Genomic DNA, 22,424 nt, shown 5'->3' on the forward strand with positions numbered 1-22,424 from the left:
TTGGGAACTTTACAGTCCTATTGATCAAACAACCATAAAAAGGTAGGCTTTCCCTATATGTACATCAACAGCAACACGATCTACAACTAATTCTAGCCAGAGCAAGATGAGCTAAAATCTAACAAAGGAACATTAGATAAACCCTCTCAAACGTTTTCAGCTAGTTGGCCATCAAAATTGCACTGATAAACAATGTTGAATAGCCTGCTCATCCTTCTGCAGCTTGCCTGCCTATACATGCATTGTCCCAACCAAGCACCCAAGCTTACTGACTAAAGATGGCTTGCTTGCTAGCTACTTCCAGACACAAATGAGAGAACACCTCACTGACCATGTTACTCGTCCTAGCAGAGCTGGTTACAATGTTTGAATGTTATATTGAGCGTTCTTGACTAACTATTACTTTTTTTAGCCTACATTTACTGACACTGGTCATATTCAATGGGTGTTGCGCGTTCGGAAATTCATCAGTTATTCTGCGCTCTGGCACACTCAGACAAGAGTGCTCTGAAATTGGAGTAGATAGCTTGCCAGAATGAATTTGCGAGCACAAGAGATATGCTAACTGGATAAAAGTTGTTCACATTTCAAAGTGATTCACATTTCTTGCTAGCTAACAAAATTACACGTGCGACTCTAGCTGTGTAGCCACCGAAAAACAGTACGAGTTAAAAAAGTCAGTCACTCACTCCTCCAATGACATGATGTCCTCCTAGCAGCTAACTGCCTATCTAGCTAAAGTTAGGCTCTGTGTTTTTAGCTTGCTACATAAATAGATATGCTAGCATATTAGCCACGTTATGACTGACTTGTGATCATTGCACTTGCTAGTTTGATTGTATTGACATTCCCAGCCTTAGTAACATTAATCTGTTTTTGTCCAAAATACTGAGTCATTGAAACTGACACAGTACATCCCAAATGGAGGCAGCAAACAATGTACCAGGCCAGCTGTGATTTACAACCTGATAGCAATATTTTTGGAACTACCAAGAAATGTATTGGTGAATTATATGAATCTGCAAACAATGCCTTAGTGTACATAATGCAATGTTGAGTCAAATAAAACCTGTTTGTTTCATATATGCAAAGTACTTAAAACGCTGTCAGTTCCTCTTTAACATTTAAAGAGGTTTGAGTTGTTATATTATACACATCCAGTTGTGTCTTGTTATCATGGTGCAGGTTAAACTGTTCTCTGATTGAAGAGTGTCTGTCTGTCTGTGACAGATGATGGGCAGTCATTATCAAACTGAAAATCCAAGCATCGATTCACACTGTTGGCATCTGAAGCATCTCAGGTTCATCTTGTGAAGAATGTGAGACAATCCATTTAGGGAAAGGCATAAACACTCAAATCTTGGAACATGATTGTTGGCGTAGTCTCCAATGGCCATCTTACTTGAGAAGATTGTGCTTGTTATACAAGACATTTCAAGTCCTGAGGTGGAACATTGGGAAAGAGAAGACAAAGAAAATAAGACCATACAGAAATGAGAATCCCGTAACCTCACAGCAACAACACTTTTGAATGGATAGAAATCTAGTGCAGGAGTTTATATTGTGCATTAATATACTTGCTATGTGTGTTGTAGTGTAAATATGATACTTGTAATGTAGTTGACATACACTCTTCTTGAATGCATCCTTAATTGCGATAAGACAGGATACTACAGCCTGAATACAGTGAGAATTTAAAAAATCTGGAATATAAGCATCAATTCAAAACAATTGATCAAACTTCAACATTGGGAATGCTACAAAAAAACAGAGCATACACATAAATCCTCTGCCATTTTCCCCTCGGTTCTCACAGGTAACTTGATAGGCCTCCAGTGTGCTTTGCTTTTGGAGAACACCACTTTGCCAATGTATTCTCAACCTATTCTATTCGAAACTTGGGATTTATTGTAAGCAACTTCAGGTTCTCTCTTCGATGGCACTAAACAAACTGATGGATGTCTAAGCAAAGGATATTAAAACACAGACAGTTTTCTTAAAAACAGCCAACTCAGCGTCTCTGACAGGAAAATGAAGTTGCTGGTTTTGCCTGGTAAGCAGAATCTACTAAACCTATATGTGAAATGACCAGGCAATCTCTGATGCTTTTTTTAAGCATTTCTCTCTGTCGTGTCGCATTTCATTGACTCCGCTGTTTGCACATTTCAGCACTGTAGGATACTAGCTACTACTACCCTGTCAAAGTGGAAGTCTAGTTCATACCATAGTATTAACATACCAATTATATATATTGAATTTTGTTTGGCCAATGTGTTAGGAGAACGAACATAGGTTGTACTTACTTAATAATATTAGTAATAACTTTGTTTTTCTGTGCACAACAGGTATGAATGGGAATGTAATGGCAATGTAACAGTAACCCATGACAAAACAAAACAGTGAAAAGTGATTGGATGTAGGCAACAACTAGACCCAAGACGTTAACTCAATAACTTCCTTTACTCAATGCGTTGCACAGTAGCCCTTTCCTGCAGTCCAATGACCTAGTAGCCTCAGGGGTGGAATTTTATTCATATTTTTCACAATTTCATAATTAATAAACATTATTTTTTTAAAGCCGCAAAAATCTGGTGTTTCTACATCAAACGGTTTTGTTATATTTCAGACTTCTGTGTAATATTGGGATGCAAACTCAGAATGGAATACGTTTTAACTCTATATCTAACATGGTACAGGTGTCTTCTTTTTTAAAACTCATAACCGTGTGTGTGAGGTGTATACTTTTGTTTCAATGTGGATTTGTTTAAGACTAACATGCTGACCAGACCGGACACGTCGCGTGCGCGAGCGTTGCAAAATAAGATTTTGAAATCCATGTTATTCAATTATTGCACCCACACTGCTCGCACGCGCCAACGAGCKTCTGCGTTGCCAAGGGCTAAAATAGAAGTCATTCCTATTTCTGACGCAGATCGCGCTGCAAGTCCTGCCTCTCCCATCTCCTCATTGGTTTATAGAAGCAGGTACCCACGTGCCATCTCCTCATTGAGAGATGAGGAGAGATGACTAGAAACGATTCGGTTGACCGTTTTATGTGTGGATTAATTGTCGGAGTAGAGGACCTTGTGCATTTCAGGTAAAATAACAACTCACTGTTTATATCCCAGGACAAATTAGCTAGCAACAGCAAGCTAGCTAAATAGGACAAATTAGCTAGCATGTGCAAGCTAGCTAGCTAAATTGCCATACATGTTTAATGCTTTTCGACCTGTCCCCAAATTGATGTAATTGGTTCAGAGTTTGTTTTGATATTTTAACCTGCGTGTCGTGATCGCGTTTGTTGTGGGGGGACAAAATCATTTATGCACGATGGCGCACGTGGCGCACGATGGCGCACGATGGCGCAGCCGGTTTGGGTTCCGTGTTAGAAACACGCTGTGTGACCCTGATTTAGCCCACTGCAGTAAAAGGTTCAAAGTGACTGAAATAAATTCATTCCAAAGCCATTTAACTAGGTCACGATTAGTTGTCATCAAACCAGATGGATCATTCTCTAATAGAATAAATTATACCTGAAGTCGTCACTGCAGTTTGGAGTCTACAGAATGCAACCCTGACCTCATACACAGTATAGATGTGCTATCCTGCAGAACTCTTGAGAAAGCAAGCAAGGGCAGGCAGCTGAGACCTTGAGACAGTTATCATTATGGAGACAGGCAGCATTGACATCTCTGAGTGCAGGACTACTGAAGGTCACCGGGTGCCTATTGTACACAACACCTACTGAAAGAACCATGAATATAGCTGTTTTTCATCTTAACATCAACCTTCATGTACTGAAAAGACACCTTTGGCCAGGTGCAATGTAGGATTTACATTCACAACCATATTTGTTATTAATTCTTATAATTTAGATTACTGTATGGATTTTAAAATGATATCTATTCCATGACTCAGGGCCATACATGTCACATGGCAAAGCAATCGCGGATTCTTTGAATTGGTGTTGGCCAGATAGTTCAAAGAAGAAGTAACACAGAAGAGCTGAATGTTATCATATTTAATCATTATTCACCTCACTTTACACGAACAAAGACAAACACTAAAGAAATGGTGTTTAGAAATATAACATAGAATGTATATTGATTCTCCATCATATAGAATGCAGAACTATGTTTAGCTATATACATGCCGTTTCTATAAACAATGTTCTAAACATTATGCCTTACTGGCTTCTTTCTGGTGGTTACACATCTCTTGCTCATATCTCTGTTGCTGCAAGTGTTTCATCCAGCTATATTCTCTGGGAAGCTGAGCCTTCACCCGAAGCATTTTAGCTCCACTCGTATACAGCAGTTTTTATACTGTGAAGGCCAGCATAGACCTGGTAGGGATAGAACACACACACACACACACACACACACACACACACACACACACACACACACACACACAACACACACACACAACACACACACACACAACACACACACACACAACACACACACACACACACACACACACACACAACACACACACCCACACACACACACACACACACACACACACACAGCTTTAAAAAGACAGCTCTTAAATCCACAATCTGTAAGATATGCATATCACCAACAAAAACATTGAGCATTTTCACATGCAAATAGCCCTACATTTTGTAATTCCCCTTGAGAGCTACTTAAAAATAACATGATGTATTGCTAATACATTGTTGTTGTTGTTTTTAATTGACAATGAAAATATAAACAATGAAGTATGTCAACATGGTATCAATGCACAGTTTACAACAAAGCCATTTTAATAACACAACCAGATTCAGTTATCTTTGTCTTTACTCACCTGTTTCCCTGGTTTCACTGCAGTTGCTAGTCCAGTAGATATTTGGATGATTCAAATACTGACAGTTGTGGTAGTAACTACAGTCCATCCATGAAGCACCCAAGGACCACACTATTTCATAAAGGAGAAATGCTCCTGGTCTAAATCATGTCTGGCTAAATTGACTGCCCCCCAAGAGGTGGGCATCATGCAGGCCCAAAGTAGAGAAATCTCTGGCCAATGGATTTTCAATGGATTTAAAAAATATATATTATAAAACACTGATAATGTATAATCATATATTTACGCACATGTGCTCAGTTATTTCCTACCAGCTGGTAGTGAAGAAGTAGACCTTTCCAGGGCTTCTCCATCATTTGTTAGAGTTTAGAAAAGGTCTGCTGGTTAAATACAAACGTTTTTATTATTCTAATGTTCGAAAAGTGATTTTCTTCCAAAACCACTATGATAGGCTTAAATAAGCTATTGAAAAATACTTTCATGTATATTTTTCCAAAGGCCAGGTCCTTGACTCAAATGAGACAATAAGGCCCGCTAGGGTTTCCCGGCCATGTTGAGAATCGCTGCCTGTCCTATTCTGCCTGATTCATAGATGTTTAACTGTGTTGCTATGGAGAGTCTTTACAAAGTTTGAAACGGATAGACTCTCATATAAACACATACAGTGCATTCGGAAAGTATTCAGACCCCTTCCCTTTTTCCACATTTTGTTACATTACAGCCTTATTCTAAAATAGATTTTTTTAAATTCCCTCATCAATATACACACAATACCCCATAATGACAATGCGAAAACAGGTTTTAAGAAATGTTATCAATTTTATTAAAAATAAAAAACAGAAATACCTTATTACACAAGTATTCAGACCCTTTGCTATGAGACTTGAAATTGAGCTCAGGCGCATCCTGTTTCCATCGATCATCCTTGCGATGTTTGTACAACTTGATTGGAGTCCACCTGTGGTAAATTCAATTGATTGGAGATGATTTGGAAAGGCCTGTCTACATAAGGTCCCACAGTTGACAGTGCATGTCAGAGCAAAAACCAAGCCATGAGGTCGAAGGAATTGTCCGGAGAGCTCCGAGACAGGATTGTGTCGAGGCATAGATCTGAGAAAGGGTACCAAAATTTTCTGCAGCATTGAAGGTCCCAAAGAACACAGTGATTTCCATCATTCTTAAAAGGAAGAAGTTTGGAACCACCAAGACTCTTCCTAGAGCTGGCTGCACCGCCACACTGAGCAATCGGGGGAGAAGGGCCTTGGTCAGGGAGGTGGCCAAGAGACCTGAAAATAGCTGTGCAGCAACGCTCCCCATCCAACCTGAGAGAGCTTGAGAGGATCTGCAGATAAGAATGGGAGAAACTCCCCAAATACAGGTGTGCTAAGCTTGTAGCGTCATACCCAAGAAAACTCGAGGCTGTAATCGCTGCCAAAGGTGCTTCAACAAAGTACTGAGTAAAGGGTCTGAATACTTATATAAATGGGATATTTATTTTTTTATATATACATTTGTAAAAATATCTTAAAACCTGTTTTTGCAGGTTTTAGCAATATCTTAAAACCTGTTTCGAAATTGGGTAGTGCATCATCAGTTCCTCTTTTCATGTTAGTCATTACATACTTTAACCACACGCCCACTGCCACAAACATTCCAGGAGACTGCTTTAAATTAACTGTTTATGTTACAGAATATTATAGAATAACTTAACCCAAATGAAGGAGTGTATCACAATAACAAAACAATTAATAAGACGTTTGTGTAACTCTAAACTAAATCAAAACAGAAAAATTCTAATTTGCAAAACCACACTGCCGAGTCCCTTAATGAAATGACAGACCCCAAAAACACGAGCTACTCTATTTTCTGTCACGTTACTAACAGGAAGCCCACCAAGGATTGTTTAAGATTTTTTTTCCCACTGTGTCCTGTATTGAATAAAGGGGAATTAACATAGATCTCTGGACATGTGGATGAAAAATGAATAATAACCTAATCTTTTAAATCTTCCTAAGCATTAGTGCTTGTACACTCATATGCACGTGAGACACCATACAGTCACATGTAGCCTAGCCCAGGGGTTCCCAAACGTTTTCACTCGGTGCCCCCCTTCCAGCATTGGGGAATAACCCGCACCAGCGCTGTGTGCACGCACGCACTACGTCTACTTCTATGAGCACTGGTCATGACACAAACTATTCAAACCCCTATTTTTGGTGGAGAGAATTTTGCAACTTTCAAGCTTATTTCCTGCAATTCTACATAATTTGTCAAGGGGTGCAAAGAACGTTTTGTAGTTTTAAAGCAAGTTTTCTTGCAATTCTATACATTTTGCCATGTCTAATGTGTATTCATCTGATATTTGAGTGACAAAAGAATTAAAACAATATCTATTGGCTAAAAAACCTGAATAAAAAAACATTAGCTAACATGAGCTAGTTGTTGTGGATATTTCTGACAAGTTAAAAATAAATAACATCAAATTATATTTGTCACATACAACAGGTAGACCTTACGGTGAAATGCTTACTTACAATCTCTTAACCAACGATGTAGTTATAGGAAAATACCAAAAAAATAAATTAAAATAATTAAAGAGCAGCAGTAAATAGCAATAGCGGGGATACATACAGGGGGTACCGGTACAGAGTCCATGTGTCAATGTGCGGGGGCACCGGTGTCGAGGTATTTGAGATAATTATGTACTTGCAGGTAGGATTGTCAAAGTGGCAATGCATAGATAATGACAGAGAGTAGCAGCAGCGTAGTGGGGGGGGGGGGGGGGGTGCAAATAGTCTGGGTAGCCATTGATTAGCTGTTCAGGAGTCTTATGGCTTGGGGGTGGAAGCTGCTTAGAAGCCTATTGGACCTAGACTTGGAGCTCCGGTACCGCTGCCATGCGGTAGCAGAGAGAACGGTCTATGACTAGGGTGGCTGGAGTCTTTGTCAATTTTTAGGGCTTTCCTCTGACACCACCTGGTATAGAGATCCTGGATGGCAGGAAGCTTGGCCCCGGTGATGTACTGGGCCGTACGCACTACGCTCTGCAGTGCCTTGCGGTTGGAGGCCGAGCAGTTGCCATTCCAGGCAGTGATGCAACCCGTCAGGATGCTCTCGATGGTGCCGCTGTAAAATCTTTTGAGGATCTGAGGACCCATAACAAATCTTTTCAGTCTCCTGAGGGGGAATAGGTTTTGTCGTGCCCTCTTCACGACTGTCTTGGTGTGCTTGGACCAAGTTAGTTTGTAGTTGATGTGGACGCCAAGGAACTTGAAACTCTCAACCTGCTCCACTACAGCCCCGTCGATGAGAATGGGGGCGTGCTTCGTTCTCTTTTTCCTTTGTCTTGATCACGTTGAGGGAGAGGTTGTTGTCCTTGCACCACATGGTCAGGTCTATGACCTCCTCTCTATAGGCTGTCTCATCGTTGTCGGTGATCAGGCCTACCACTGTTGCGTCATCAGCAAACTTAATGATGGTGTTGGAGTTGTGCCTAGCCGTGCAGTCATGAATGAACAGGGAGTACAGGAGGGGACTGACCACGCACTCCTGAGGGGCCCCCGTGTTGAGGATCAGCGTGGGTGTGTGTTGTTACCTACCCTTACCACCTGGGGGTGGCTCGTCAGGAAGTCTAGGATCCAGTTGCAGATGGAGCTGTTTAGTCCCAGGGTCCTTAGCTTAGTGATGAGCTTTGAGGGCACTATGGTGTTGAACACTGAGCTGTAGTCAATAAATAGCATTCTCACATAGTGTCACGCCCTGACCATAGAGAGCCCTTGGTTATTTAGGTAGCCTTTTTCCCACCTGTGTTTTGTGGGATATTGTTTTGAGTTAGTGCATGTGACACCTCTGATGTCACGGTTCATTGTTTGTTTCTTTTTTGTTTGGAAGTTTCGCGTAAATAAAGATGTGGAACTTTAATCACGCTGCGCCTTGGTCCGTCTCTCCACACAACCGTGACACATAGGTGTTCCTTTTGTCCAGGTGGGAAAGGGCAGCGTGGAGTGCAATAGAGATTGCATCATCTGTGGATCTGTTGGTGCGGTATGCAAATCGGAGTGGGTCTAGGGTTTCTGGGATAATGTTGTTGATGTGAGCCATGACCAGCCTTTCAAAGCATTTCATTGCTACAGACGTGAGTGCTACAGGTCGGTAGTCATTTAGGCAGGTTACCTTAGTGTTCTTGGGCACAGGGACTATAGTGGTCTGCTTGAAACATGTTGGTATTACAGACTCAGACAGGGAGAGGTTGAAAATGTCAGTGAAGACACTGGCCAGTTGGTCAGCGCATGCTCGGAGTATACGTCCTGGTAATCCATCTGGCCCTGCGGCCTTGTGAATGTTGACCTGTTTAAAGGTCTTACTCACATCGGCTGCGGAGAGCGTGATCACACAGTCATCCAGAACAGTTGATGCTCTCATGCATATTTCAGTGTTACTTGCCTCGAAGAGAGCATAGAAGTTATTTAGCTCGTCTGGTAGGCTCGTGTTACTGGGCAGCTCTCGGCTGTGCTTCCCTTTATAGTCTGTAATAGTTTGCTAGCGCTGCCACATCCGAGCCGGTGTAGTACGATTCGATCTAGTCCTGTATTGACGCTTTGCCTGTTTGATGGTTCATCGGAGGGCATAGCGAGATTTCTTATAAGCTTCTGAGTTAGAGWCCCGCTCCTTGAAAGCGGCAGCTCTAGCCTTTAGCTCAGTGCGAATGTTGCCTGTAATCCATGGCTTCTGGTTGGGGTATGTACATACAGTCACAGTGTGGACAATGTCCTTGATGCACTTATTGATAAAGCCAGTGACTGATGTGGTGGACTCCTCGATGCCTTCGGAAGAATCCCGGAACATATTCCAGTCTGTGATAACAAAACAGTCCTGTAGTTTAGCATTTGCTTCATCTGACCACTTTTTTTTATTGACCAAGTCACTGGTGCCTCCTGCTTAAATTTTTGCTTGTAAGCAGGAATCAGGAGGATAGTGTTATGGTCAGATTTGCCAAATGGAGGGTGAGGGAGAGCTTTGTACGCATCTCTGTGTGTGGAGTAGAGGTGGTCTAGAATTGTTTTTCCTCTGGTTACACATTTAACATGTTGATAGAAATTCGGTAAAACTGATTTAAATTTCCCTGCATTAAAGTCACTAGCCACTAGAAATGCAGCCTCTGGATGAGCGTTTTCCTGTTTGCTTATGGTGGTATACAGCTCATTTAGTGCGGTTTCAGTTCCAACCTCGCTCTGTGGTGGTATGTAGACAGCTCTTTAAGAGGAAGAAAATTCTAACATTCTTAAAAAAGGAAAGAATTTCAATTGCTATTCTACAGGAGACCCATTTATCTTCAACAAAACATGCTGAAGAGGAACTGCGTGGGCCAGGTGTATTTTTCTTATTTTATTTCCAACAAAAGAGGCACTGCCATCCTTGTAAATAAAAATGTCCCATTTAATTTTGAGCACCAAGACACAGACTCTGAATGGCGATTTATTTTGATTACAGGGGATATTCTGGGTCAACATATTGCTACTATACTTAATGTATACGGCCCAAACATAGACTCCCCCAAATGTATGTCTGACACAATTTTATTATTTAATGAACACTGCAAGGGTCTTGGGTTTATAGCAGGAAATTTGAACTGTACTTTGGATAAAATGGATAAATCATCAACTGCTCCAGTATCGAATCATATAGCCTCAAATAATCTTGGAAGCATTTGTGATTCATCTGGTTTAGTAGACATATGGAGGAAGCTAAATCCTAATGTCAGAGACTATACTTTCTACTCTAGATCCCATAATTAATATTCTAGATTGGAAAAATGTTTTATGCCCTCTACTTACATGCATGTTATTGGTTCTATAGACATTTCTGACCATGCCCCAGTGTATAAAGATATTGAAATTGGGAAAACAATCCCAAAACGAGATATTGCTTAATGATGAAGGATTCTGCTCTGTGATAAAAGATAAATAATCAAATTACTGGCTCAACAATCAACTCTCTCCTGTCTCAGCTGCAACTATTTCCCAAGTTCCTCTGATCAAGAAGCTTGGAATGGAAAAGTGGGAAAAATTGGAAGCTGAAGTAAACCATTTAGAACTTTTCCATAAACAATAACCAATCTAGGCAAACTGGAATTCACTAGCTTGTACTAAGACCAAACTCAATTATTTAGATCATATAAAGCATGTTAAAACACTTGTTTTTTACCAAGCAAAGATTTTCTGAGTTCAGTAACCGGCTGAGCCGTCTACTCGCACACCAATTTAAAAAATGACAGAATGAAAGATTGACTAAGTCTATAAGGATGGCAGATGGCTCCACTTCTTATGACCCATTCCTTATCAATAATACATTTTGCGACTTCCATAAATCTCTTTCTACTTCACAATGTACAAGATCGAATGACGAAATTACAAAATATCTGAATAAGATCATCTTATTCAGATGAGAATAGAAAAGGACTAAATGCTTCCTTTACTCCTGAAGAGGTTAGGGAAGCTATTAAGGCAATGCCTTCTGGTAAGGCACCCAGCTTAGATGGCTTCTCGGCAGAGTTCTACAAGAGGTTCTGGCCTGAGATATGCCCTATCTTCATTCCTGCTCTAAATTATATGTGTTCGAAATAGACATCATACCAGAGTCCTGGGAAACTGCATCCATTAGCCTGATACTAAAAAAGGACAAAAACCCATTAAACTGCTTTTTGTTTAGACCTATCAGTTTGCTAGGAGTTGATGTTAAAATAAATGCTAAGACACTTGCTCGCAGGATGGAGGTCCTACTTCTAAACCTCATTGAACCTGATCAGAGTGGCTTTGTCAAATCCAGATCTGGAACGGACAATGTGAGATGTGCTTTGATTATCATAAACAATCTTGGCAGAATTAAAGACCCTGCACTCATTGTCTCTCTCGATGCCGAAAAGGCCTTTGAAACTATTGTTTGCTGTATTTGAAAAAGTGAATCTGGGAGACCATTTTATTAATTTAGCAACATTACTTTATTCTGACCCATCAGCGGCAGTTAACTCAAATGGTAAACTATCAGAAAGATTTCCTATCGGTAGGGGCTGTCGTCAAGGCTGTCCTTTATCTACTGTTCTGTTCTCGTTAGTCATAGAACCACTGGCTGAGACAATAAGGTTTAGTAATAACATCAAGGGCTTCTCTGTCGGTGACGAAGAGCATAGAATTTCATTATTTTCCGATGATGTGCTTTTATACATGTCTAAACCAGAGACCTCTGTCACTGCAGTAACAGACATAATATCTGAATATGGTAACCTGTCAGGGTACAACATTTATGTAGATAAATCCATGGCTTTACCTTTGAATATTCCCTCTACAATCAACTTCGAAACGATATCTCCATTCTAATTTACTGAAACGGGCTTGAAGTACTTGGGCATATATGTTACTCCAAATCTTAAAGACCTAAATTAAAGACCAAATGATATGCCTTTGCTCACAAAGATTAAACAAGACCTGGTTAAGTGGTCAGCCCTACCAAACACTTTTTTTGTCAGGATTAATGTAGTCAGGATGAATATCCTTCCTCTGCAAAATGATATATTCCAAAATATTCCCTGCCATCTATTTCAGTCCTTTTTTTCAGAAAATGAATGCCTATATCTCTAAATATATCTGGAACAATAAGAAACCTGGAAACACATTTACAAAACAAATTAAGCCTAAGGATTTAGGAGGTGTCTCTTTGCCAAATCTGTAACTATATTACCGGTCTGGTCAAATCAAGCACACAGTTGGTGCCTAGACAGACGCCACTCACATAGGGTTGGGATGGAATCAATAGCATGTCATCCAAGAGCAATAGCTTCCTTACCATTTATTAATAGCTTTGAAAAGATCCAGGCCTTATCTGACAATTCTACAGTACATAATACACTCTTAGTTTGGAAAGGTGCAAGGAGATACTTGCAGATTCTAGACCATATATCACTCTGGTTACCGATTGCCCTTAATCCTGACTTCCCACCCAAATAAGGAGTATTGGACTTCTGGACTGGAAGACAAAGGGTATTGCTGACCTTATGCCTATTTTTACTCAGGACACTCTTAAATCTTTCCAACAGATAAAAACAGATTTTAACTTACCCCACATTTTTTTTTAAGTGCCTACAACTTAGGCAATTCATATAGCGTCGGAAGAAAGTGGATAAACAACGTTTTCAAATTACTGAAGTTGAAAAACTATTTAGGAATCCTAGTGTTTGGAGAGGTTTAATCTATGACTTATATTCTATTTTATTGAACAGAAGTGTCTCATCCTATGATGCATTCAGACATGTTTGGGAGAGAGACATTGGACATGCATTCGGTGAGGAAGGCTGGACTTCAATCTGCGGAAGGGTCTACCCCAAATGCACCTGCATAAACACACAAGAACTCAATCCCCCCACCCCCCAAAAATATCATAGAACCTACTTTACACCTGTTTGCCTTCACAGAATGTTTTCCAATGCATCACATTTATGTTTAAAATGTAAACAGTATACTGGCACCTTCATGCACATTTGGTGCTGTAGCAGAATCTGGTGTTATTGGAATGATATTCGTCTACACATCAAGAAGATCTTGGGTAGACAATTAGCTCTTTCACCAAATATCTATTTACTCTACTTTGATTGTAACATTGTGTTTGACCCTGACTCTGAACGTCTGTTCAATACCCTTGTTTACTTAGCCAAAAACATGATTTTGTTATTGTGGTCCACACCTGAAGTACCATCTGTGAGGCTGTGGCTTTCTCAGGCTTCTGCTATTCTACACCTAGAGAAACTTACCTTTGATTTACACCAGAAGTCTGATACATTTTGGAAAATCTGTTTTCCATTGTGGTCCTATGTAGAAATCCTCCCATAAAATCCCCACATTATAATTGTGATGTTTTTATTGCCTTTTGTATAACGTTTTGCTGTATCCTTATTCCATTTATTTTACTTAGTCTGTGTGGTGCACTTTGTTTGGTTGTCTATGTAAACCCTGTTAAAATAAAATAAAATAAAATAAAAATAAAAAGATAATTACAAGAGAACATTAAATACAGAAATGTCTCATTTACACAAGTATTCACACCCCTGAGTCAATACTTTGTAGAAGCACCTTTGGCAGTGCTTACAGGTATGAGTCTTTCTGGGTAAGTAGCTAAGAGCTTTCCACACCTGGATTTTTTTTWTTTTTTATTCTTCAAGCTCTGTAAAATTGGTTGTTGGTCATTGCTGGACAACCATTTCAGGTCTTGCCATAGATTTTCAAGTAGATTTAAGTCAAAACTGTAACTCGGACACTCAAGAACATTCAATGTCTTCTTGGTAAGCAACTCCAATGTAGATTTGGCCTTGTGTTTTAGGTTATAGTCCTGCTGAAAGGTGAATTAATCTGACAGTGTCTGGTGGGAAGCACACTGAACCAGGTTTGCTCTAGGATTTGGCCTATCCATTTATTTGTTGTCCTGAAAAACCTCCCAGTCCTTAACTATTACAAGCATACCAATAACATGATGCAGCCATCACTATGCTTGAAAATATGGAGAGTGATAATCAGTAATGTGTCATATTGGATTTTCCCCAAAAATAACACTGTATTCAGAACAAAAAGTAAATTGCTTTACCCATTTTTTTTGCACTATTTCTCTAGTGCCTTGTTGCAAACAAGATGCATGTTTTAGAATAGTTTTATTCTGTGCAGGCTTCCTACTTTTTACTCTGTCAATTAGGTTAGTATTGTGGAGTAACTACAATATTGTTGATTCATCCTGTTTTCTCCTATCATAGCCATTAATCTCTGTAACTGTTTCAAATCACCTTTGGCCACATGGTGAACTCTCTGAGTGGTTTCCTTCCTCTCCGGCAACTGAGTTAGCAAGGACGCCTGTATCTTTGTAGTAACTGGGTGTATTGATACATCATCCATAGTGTAATTAATAACTTCACCATGCTCAAAGGGATATTCAATGTCTATTTTTTTTTTTACATTTGTACACATCTACCAATAGTTGCCCTTCTTTGTGAGACATTGGAAAACCTCTCTGGTCTTTGTGGTTGAATCTGTGTTTGAAATTCACTGCTTGACTGAGAGACCTTACAGATAATTGTATGTGTGGGGTACAGAGATGAGGTAGTCATTCAAAAATCATGTTAAATACTATTATTCCTCAAAGAGTGAGTCCATGCAACTTATTATGTGACTTGTTAAGCAAATGTTTACTCCTGAATTTATTTAGGCTTGGCATAAAAAGGGGTTTGAATGCTTATTGACTCAAGACATTTCAACTTTTCATTTTTAATTAATTTGTAAAAATTTCTAAAACATAATTGCACTTTGACATTATGGGGTATTATTGTGTGTAGGTCATTGACAAAACATGTACACTTTAATCTATTTAAATTCAGGCTGTAACACGAAAAAAAAATGGGGAAAAGGTCAAGAGGTGTGAATACTTTCTGAAGACACTGTAAGGTGTTATAAACCCTTATGTTGTAAAATGCACAATGAGGCATCTGAGAACCAGTCAGTCATCATATCAAAAAGGTATGTTTCCACCACTGCATCTCCATCAATGATGTATATAAACATTGGTCTCCATACTAGGTTACTCATTAGTCTTTAACACAGTGAATCGCCTTTATGTGCTTCAATGTGATACCCTTAAATCAAAGCTAACAAAAGTAAGCTATTTGTTACTAGCGCCAACTCTACTGGCCGGTTGTCCTGGCTATAAAAGTATATGATGCTGCAAAATAGCTTAAACTGATGGATGGTATTGGTAACCTATGGCTGAATGAATCCAACATCAATACAAATGATATGGACTCGGAGGCTTTCTGCAGAGAGGTTGTTAGAACAAGCAGTTTTTATTGTTGCTTATTTGTGCCTAAATAGCCCCCCCTGGATGTAATCATTTGTGTGAGCAGGGCACCATTGCTCTGAGATGATGATGATGATGAGGAGGAGGAGGAAGTTGATGATGGTTTCACAGTGAAATGTCCTTTTTAATATAATAATCAATAACTTTACACTGGTCAGTTTCCAGGAATTACTTTATCCAATTCCACCCCTGAACACATAGGCAACTATCTATCAAAATATGATATTCACAATCAACCTCTAAATTCCACCAACGTATTGACAATTGCATGTTGTAATTGCCCTTTAAATGTCCTCGGTGCTACAATAATCAAAAATATCAATCAATTTCATGCATATGGCAATCAATGATATGGAAAATGTTGAAACTATGTTCGTTAAAATTCCTTTCATAATCCAATTGCGCCACACTGTGGAGTCTCTCTCTCTCTCTCTCTCTCTCTCTCTTTTAATGAGAGTGCATAATTGGTTTTATTTTCAAAAGTGCAATATAATATTGGAATGCATGTCATTGAAATATTGTAGGCTACACCAAGCTTGTCTTTGTTTCTAATTCAACCAATTTTTAATAAGCCCATGATTGTTATTTTTAAAAGGCACCATAATGATCAATAAGTAAAATAATATTCAAATGTAGTAAATTATAATGATAATACTGCCTATTCGTTTTGAGGACAAGGGCTCAATGTAGATCCAAACTATAGACCTCTACTTCCATCTGGTGGCAACTAGGTGTAACGGTTATATTTCCTATTTTTTCCTCTCTCGCTCGCTTTCTCTCTCTCTTTAATATCTGCAATGTGCCACGGCGGTAGGCGAATCTAATCTGGATCTTCTTTAAGGCAATAAAACTAGATTGCTTCCTTTAAATGAAAGCTCCGCTTATTATAGCTTTGAAATCCTCGTTTATTTGGAGATGTACACGATCCAGAATGATTTATGTCGAGGTTCAAACGGTCAGGATGACGAAGACCCACACAGTCCCAAGTGCATATTTCCTGAAGTATTCTATTCTAAAGCATATAATAGCATTATCCACGGGGTGAGCTACGGTGCACACACCGATATGTTTGTTTTAATGTTGTTGAGTTTCTTAGTGCATCCTAAAGCAATTTCAGATAAACATAGCGCTTATACTGTTCTGGCATTGAAAAGCTGCATTACCTCGTGTATTAATCAGGATATAAGAACCAAAGTTGGATGCCAAGGTGCATGTGCATCATGGATAATATTTCTACCTGGGTTTGAGGTGTGCGTGCACACTTCCATATAAAAAAACAACATAATGTGATGAACCTTGAACATATGCAATAGTAACTTTTGCCATCAAAAGATAAGATTGTGCATGCTCTTGGGAATGAGTAATCGCCTTGATAATAATGCCCTCTCTGACATAGAACAAAAAACAACAACAAATGTGTCTAATGCTGAATCTTGGTGAGCTATGTCCTATTAGTCATTATTATCGAGAATAATTCGCTTTTTGTCTGCATGGAGACCTGTCTTTATTATATTAAATTCTTATCCCAAGGTCAAGGGCAACAAACAAAATTAATAAATAAACAAGGAAGCCTATAGTTATCGTTGAAATACATTTAGGCCTGATTCCGACTAGATTTACAAGAACAAATTTAAATTCAGAACCAATATCCCTTGCTCTCTCTTATCTATTTGTTGGCCTATTGTATTCATAGTATAGTCATTGTTGAAAACTACACGTTTATACTCTAAAAACTAGTCCTGTAAGTGTTTTAAAATGCCCATATAAGATGATAATTACGCATTCATAGTCTATAACGTGTCTTCAAGTGAATGGAAACGTCTGGAAAATTAAACGGATAAAGCTCAGGGAAATTATTATTTCATGCAGATTCCAGAATTCCTAAATGTCTTGTCTCGTGTCATGGTATATAAATCAAGTCAGATATTTTCCATGGAGATCAGAAATATGCTGTCCATGACACTGATACAAAGCTAACAGGAAATAAGACTGCTCGAAATTAGGAGTTTTAAAATAGTTTTGCTGCCCAGTGACCACACACTTTTGGGGACAGACAATACTCACTCTTTGAGCTGGGAGGATCGAGGGAAACGAGAGAGAGAGAAAGAGAAATGAGAGGGCTGTTGTTAGCGTAGCTCTATCGAGGAAGAAGGACCCCCTGTTATCTGTGAATGTGGGTTCTTTTTCCCAGAATAGATATAGCACGAATTTTTAATTCGTTTTTCTTTTAGACAACAATGCTTTATTTGAGAGCTGGACACAATTTGGGTTTTGTGAGGGATCCTTTTCTCCTTGCCGGAGCCCAGCTGTCCATATGGGATACAACGTGTACAACAAGGATCACAATGGCACTAACTGACAGGCACGACAAAAAACCAAGGATACATCTCCCTGACTCCGGGATGCACTGGTCAAGATAAAGGAATTGAATAGCACCAAGAAACTTTGACAGGCTCTCTATCCACACACTGTCTGCACTTCCACTCTGGATCCTCGTTAATATGCACGCCTCTAACATCCACGACAACTGGCCCTACGCCTTTGTGTGCTTTTTGTGTGGTGTACTGTATATTGTGCAACGATAGACTGCACAAAACTGCCTCGTCACAGTGCTAAATCTCTGGCCATCGGGGTTAGGGCCAGACAGAAATCAACATGTTTTATTGACTTAAGTAGACTCAAATGATGTCAGCGCTCTTACGCAGGTTGCTAGAGCGATGGGTGTTTTTAGGATGTATTATTGTAGCCTACTTGTATAGTCTAGTTGTATAGTAGCCTAACATTAGTGTCATATTTTTACATCAAGCTGTTATTTCACTCGAGGGTATAGGCGTATAGCCAAATGAAAGCAACAATAATCTAGAAAAAAATGATGTTATAAATGAAAATCAACTGCTATAAATTGTACTTCCATTTATTTATCATTCCCACTTCCACACGTCTGCGATCAAAATTGTAGCACCATGGGTAAGGAGCCCAATGGTGCTGTATGAAATCGAAACTATTAGCCTATAGGTCATTGAAGGATGGCTATTTCCATTGAAAAACTATTTTTATAGCCTATAAACAACAACTTAATTGTGAATAAAGAATGTGATACAACACCGCCATTAGCTTGTAGTAATACTATTACATAGTTAATAGAGCAACGAATAATATCAGGGAATACGTCAGCAGCACAGCTTGCAAATGTAAACATTGTAGCCTCTCTGAAGAAAACAAATTGAGTCTCTGTAGACTGGACCAAAAGCAGTGGCCCCTTGAGATAGGATTCTGTAAATAATTAGCAATTGGTGTCAATTTAGCTGTTTGTTCAATGATAGTGAGGGCGGCTCTAGCATCTGTTCTATAAGATCTCGGTGCTGGGTCAAAAACAATGCAGTTAAGATTTTGCCAAAGGTAATCATATTTACCCAACTTACTAAATTGGGTCTGATAATCACAATGCGCTCTGTGATTCACTTGGGACCCATTGGGTTATTGTGTCGACTACTTTGGTACACTGTTTAAGATAGCTATTTTGGATACACATCCACAGCCCATCCATCCATAGGCCTGCATCTACAAAAAGCTAAAGCATAAGCTAACATAGAACAAGGGATATTGAAGACTACGTAACTTGATTGATATTCCTTTCACGGGTTGTGTTTGTTTGACAACAACGACGAGCGTAAAACCGTGCGTAAAATTATAACGTCTTTGCATTAAATCCGTTTTTAAAATATAGGCCTACCACTTCACACCCCAATCCGAGAGGAGTTCGAGACCTTGAAAATGAGAGCTTTTGACTCAAAAGCTTCTTAGCTGAAGAAGCCCTCTTATATTAGGCTAAGTGAGTGGATTTTAGCCCCATTTCACAAGTGACTTTAGCCTCCTTATTACTGACGTGTCCAAATTCAGAACATTTAGACGGATTAATTTAGGTTAAAAAATCAATAATTTAAGTGCGCGAAACATAAATTCACCTGCTTTCTGTGCCACTTTACAAAACACGTATAGGCTGCCATGCATCACATGAACAATGTTTAGCTTATGTATTCAATAAATCAAATAGGACGTATTAAGACACGCAAACCAAAACGTAATTTCTGAAACACAGCATTTTATTAAAATCCTTATAAAAATTGGGATATTTCCCCATCAGCGCGCGATTTAACTGTTATTCACATAATAATATGGGCTCTGTTAGACAGTCATGACAATTACGCCAGAAATTCTTCCTCCTTTTTGAATTGGAAATATGTATATCTCCACGTATACGATCCTGACATGTTTCTAGGTTGCAAACAATTACCACAAAGTATTTACAAAAAACAAAAACAAAGGGGAAAAAGCTAAAAGTTGCCAATGTTTATTCATGGCCATAAATATTTTCGGTCCATTGTAAAAGAAGCAAGAAATAAAATATTCCATAATTATAAAGTGGTTTTGCACGTGCTTATAACACGAAGGACAAAAATAAAACATATCTACAACACACAAACATACTGTACAAAATTTCACAAGAGCATTGACATTCTTAAATCTCGGGAGAGGCTGGACCCAGTTCTCTTAACGAAAACATGTAAACACGGCGCACATATTAGCCCCGAAAAAATGGTAGATATGGGTCAAGCTGCAAAATGAAAAGTCTTTATTTTCTAGTGAAATCCCTATCGTGCTCCTAAACGGCAGCCCCGTCAGTCTCAACTAGTTCACCAAGTCCACTGTTGCGTTTGCACCAAGTGATGTGCTGAAGGGAATTGTGGCGTGGTGGCGGCGCAGTACTGAGCATTATATTGCATTTGATGAAGGGTCTGGGCGCTATACGCCGAGAGGGGGAATCCAGCCTGAAAAGTGGCCGCCAAGTCCTGAGCTTTAAGAGTATGACAAGGCTTTCCATCCCTGACTAAGACAGGCACGGCCACCCGCCGGGGAGAGGGGAGATGGGTCACTTCCATACCTTTTTCAGCGCGCGCTCTCTTCATTTTGTACCGATGATTCTGGAACCAAATTTTCACTTGAGTTGGTGTCAGGCGAATCAAACTCGCGAGGTGTTCTCTCTCTGGCGCGGATAGGTATCTCTGTTGCCTAAATCGACGCTCAAGTTCGTACGTCTGTGCCTTGGAAAACAGCACTCTTCTTTTTCGCTTCTTACCGGAGTCGCTGCCGTTGCTTGACGTTTCCTTGTCATTGTCTGGCGATTCGTCCGCAGAGGGTTCTGGGGACTTGGCTGAGTCTTGAGAACTTGCTGAAAGACCATGCACTGCGTGGGAGAGACAAAATACAACGGTTAAAATGGTTTTCTCGACTGAAATACACCTGCCAAGCACACATGGAAATGTTAGGCTGCTACATGTAAAATAAATTTTTCAAAGCATGTTAAATTAACGCATTTCGTTTGTACAGACAAAATACAATGTTATTCGTTTTTTTGTGTGTAATACACAGGGTCAAATTTCTGAAGTCTATTTTATGTGTCTTTATAGTTCGTTTGTACAGCCAAAATACAATGTTAGTCGTTTTTTATGTTGGGACACACAATATTGATTCCCATCAGTCCCCAAAGAAAGTGAATCACTGAAGCAGCAACACCATGCACTGTCTGCCTACAAATCTTCATCATGCAAAAAATGTACATTTCTGATGTCGATTTTATGTGGCTTTATATTCTAAAAACGTTTAGAGTCACTAGAGCACATGTAAACATTAAATGATTTTAATGGTGGTAACGCCTTAAGACGAGCGCAGCAATGCATGGCGAATATAGATGAATGCTGCACATCATTCAAGGGCACCATTGAGCCCAGACACGACGGAATAAAGATTATGCATTCCATCAAGTATAGATTTGATAACATATATATGATGCGTTCTCACTCAGAAAACAGGCAGATAAAAGTATTAACTTTTAAGTGCATTGCAAATGAATTTACGATTCTTAAAGAGTTGACTACTTACGTGAATATTGGATAGTGTCTGTGGTGGCAAGCCATCTTGTGTAAGGATTGTCACTACTATCATAAAAGCGGTTCTTTATAGGCAGATTTTGAACGTTTTCTAGCGGACTTTGTACCAAAACTCCAGTGGGTTTTGTCGTCTCCGATCCCTCGTTATCTTCCTCCGGTCCAGTGATAGATCCTTCTTCATCATTCGTGTCAGGGAGGTCCAAAATGTCCTTCACAGAAAAGCCCGTCTTTGTGTTGGTCAACGACATATTCTGGGGAAATGTATGCTGGAAATTTGCTGCACCAGTTTGGCAATCCGCTGCTTTAAAACACAAAACACAATCGCAGTTCAGAAAAAAATTATATCTCAGTGCTGTTTTACCTTGAACTATTAAAAGAAAATCATGAGCCTCTGTCGATAACCATTGCCTATCCAAGTAGTAGAGGAATCAGTTCTGTAAGTCCAGGAAGAATGCCAAAGTGGCTGAAGTGCTATATCTGTCTCATTGATACTGTGCTACTGCTGGGTGCTACGGAGAAATAAGCCATTACCGGTCCGATCAGCCCATATAAGGTTGGTCTCAACAGATGAACCTGCAGTGAAAAAGCATTAAAAACGCAAAAGGTTGGCCACGTGTGGGCGGGTCTTGGGAGTCAAGTGGATGAAGACAGTGTTTGCAGATGTGAAATTGTGGGTTTTGGGGAGATCCGAGCCTCTACCATTGGTGCTTCAGAACATGATGAGTGGTATAACGTGTCAATTAATTACAAAGATGGGAAGGGCCTTTTTTTACACCCTAT

General features: G+C 39.5%; 1 protein-coding gene across 2 annotated transcripts; it reads right to left on the minus strand.

Moving 5' to 3' along the window:
• Positions 1-1,153: 1,153 nt before the first annotated feature.
• On the minus strand, positions 1,154-22,204 carry LOC111968826 (homeobox protein Nkx-2.2a). 2 transcript variants are annotated; one of them, XM_023994716.3, is made up of 3 exons: positions 21,637-22,204; positions 20,639-20,941; positions 1,154-1,441 (listed from the first exon to the last, which is right to left on the minus strand). In XM_023994716.3, the coding sequence occupies exons 1-3, from the start codon at positions 21,890-21,892 to the stop codon at positions 1,248-1,250; spliced, it is 753 nt and encodes a 250-aa protein (XP_023850484.1). In that variant the 5' UTR covers positions 21,893-22,204; the 3' UTR covers positions 1,154-1,247. The 2 variants fall into 2 exon arrangements, with proteins under 2 accessions (XP_023850484.1, XP_023850485.1); XM_023994717.3 differs by lacking the exon at positions 1,154-1,441 and having other exon boundaries at positions 20,032-20,941.
• Between the last annotated feature and the right edge of the window lie 220 nt (positions 22,205-22,424).

Source organism: Salvelinus sp. IW2-2015, linkage group LG9 (genome assembly GCF_002910315.2).
Source record: "Salvelinus sp. IW2-2015 linkage group LG9, ASM291031v2, whole genome shotgun sequence".
In the NCBI taxonomy this organism is placed as follows: Eukaryota; Metazoa; Chordata; class Actinopteri; order Salmoniformes; family Salmonidae; genus Salvelinus; species Salvelinus sp. IW2-2015.

Excerpts from the sequence above, each read along its gene's own strand:
- LOC111968826 (XM_023994717.3), bottom strand. The coding sequence starts at position 21,892 with ATGTCGTTGACCAACACAAAGACGGGCTTTTCTGTGAAGGACATTTTG. Across the intron at positions 20,942-21,636 it reads AGACACTATCCAATATTCAC|TGCATGGTCTTTCAGCAAGT; the intron begins GTAAGTAGTCAA and ends TCTCCCACGCAG.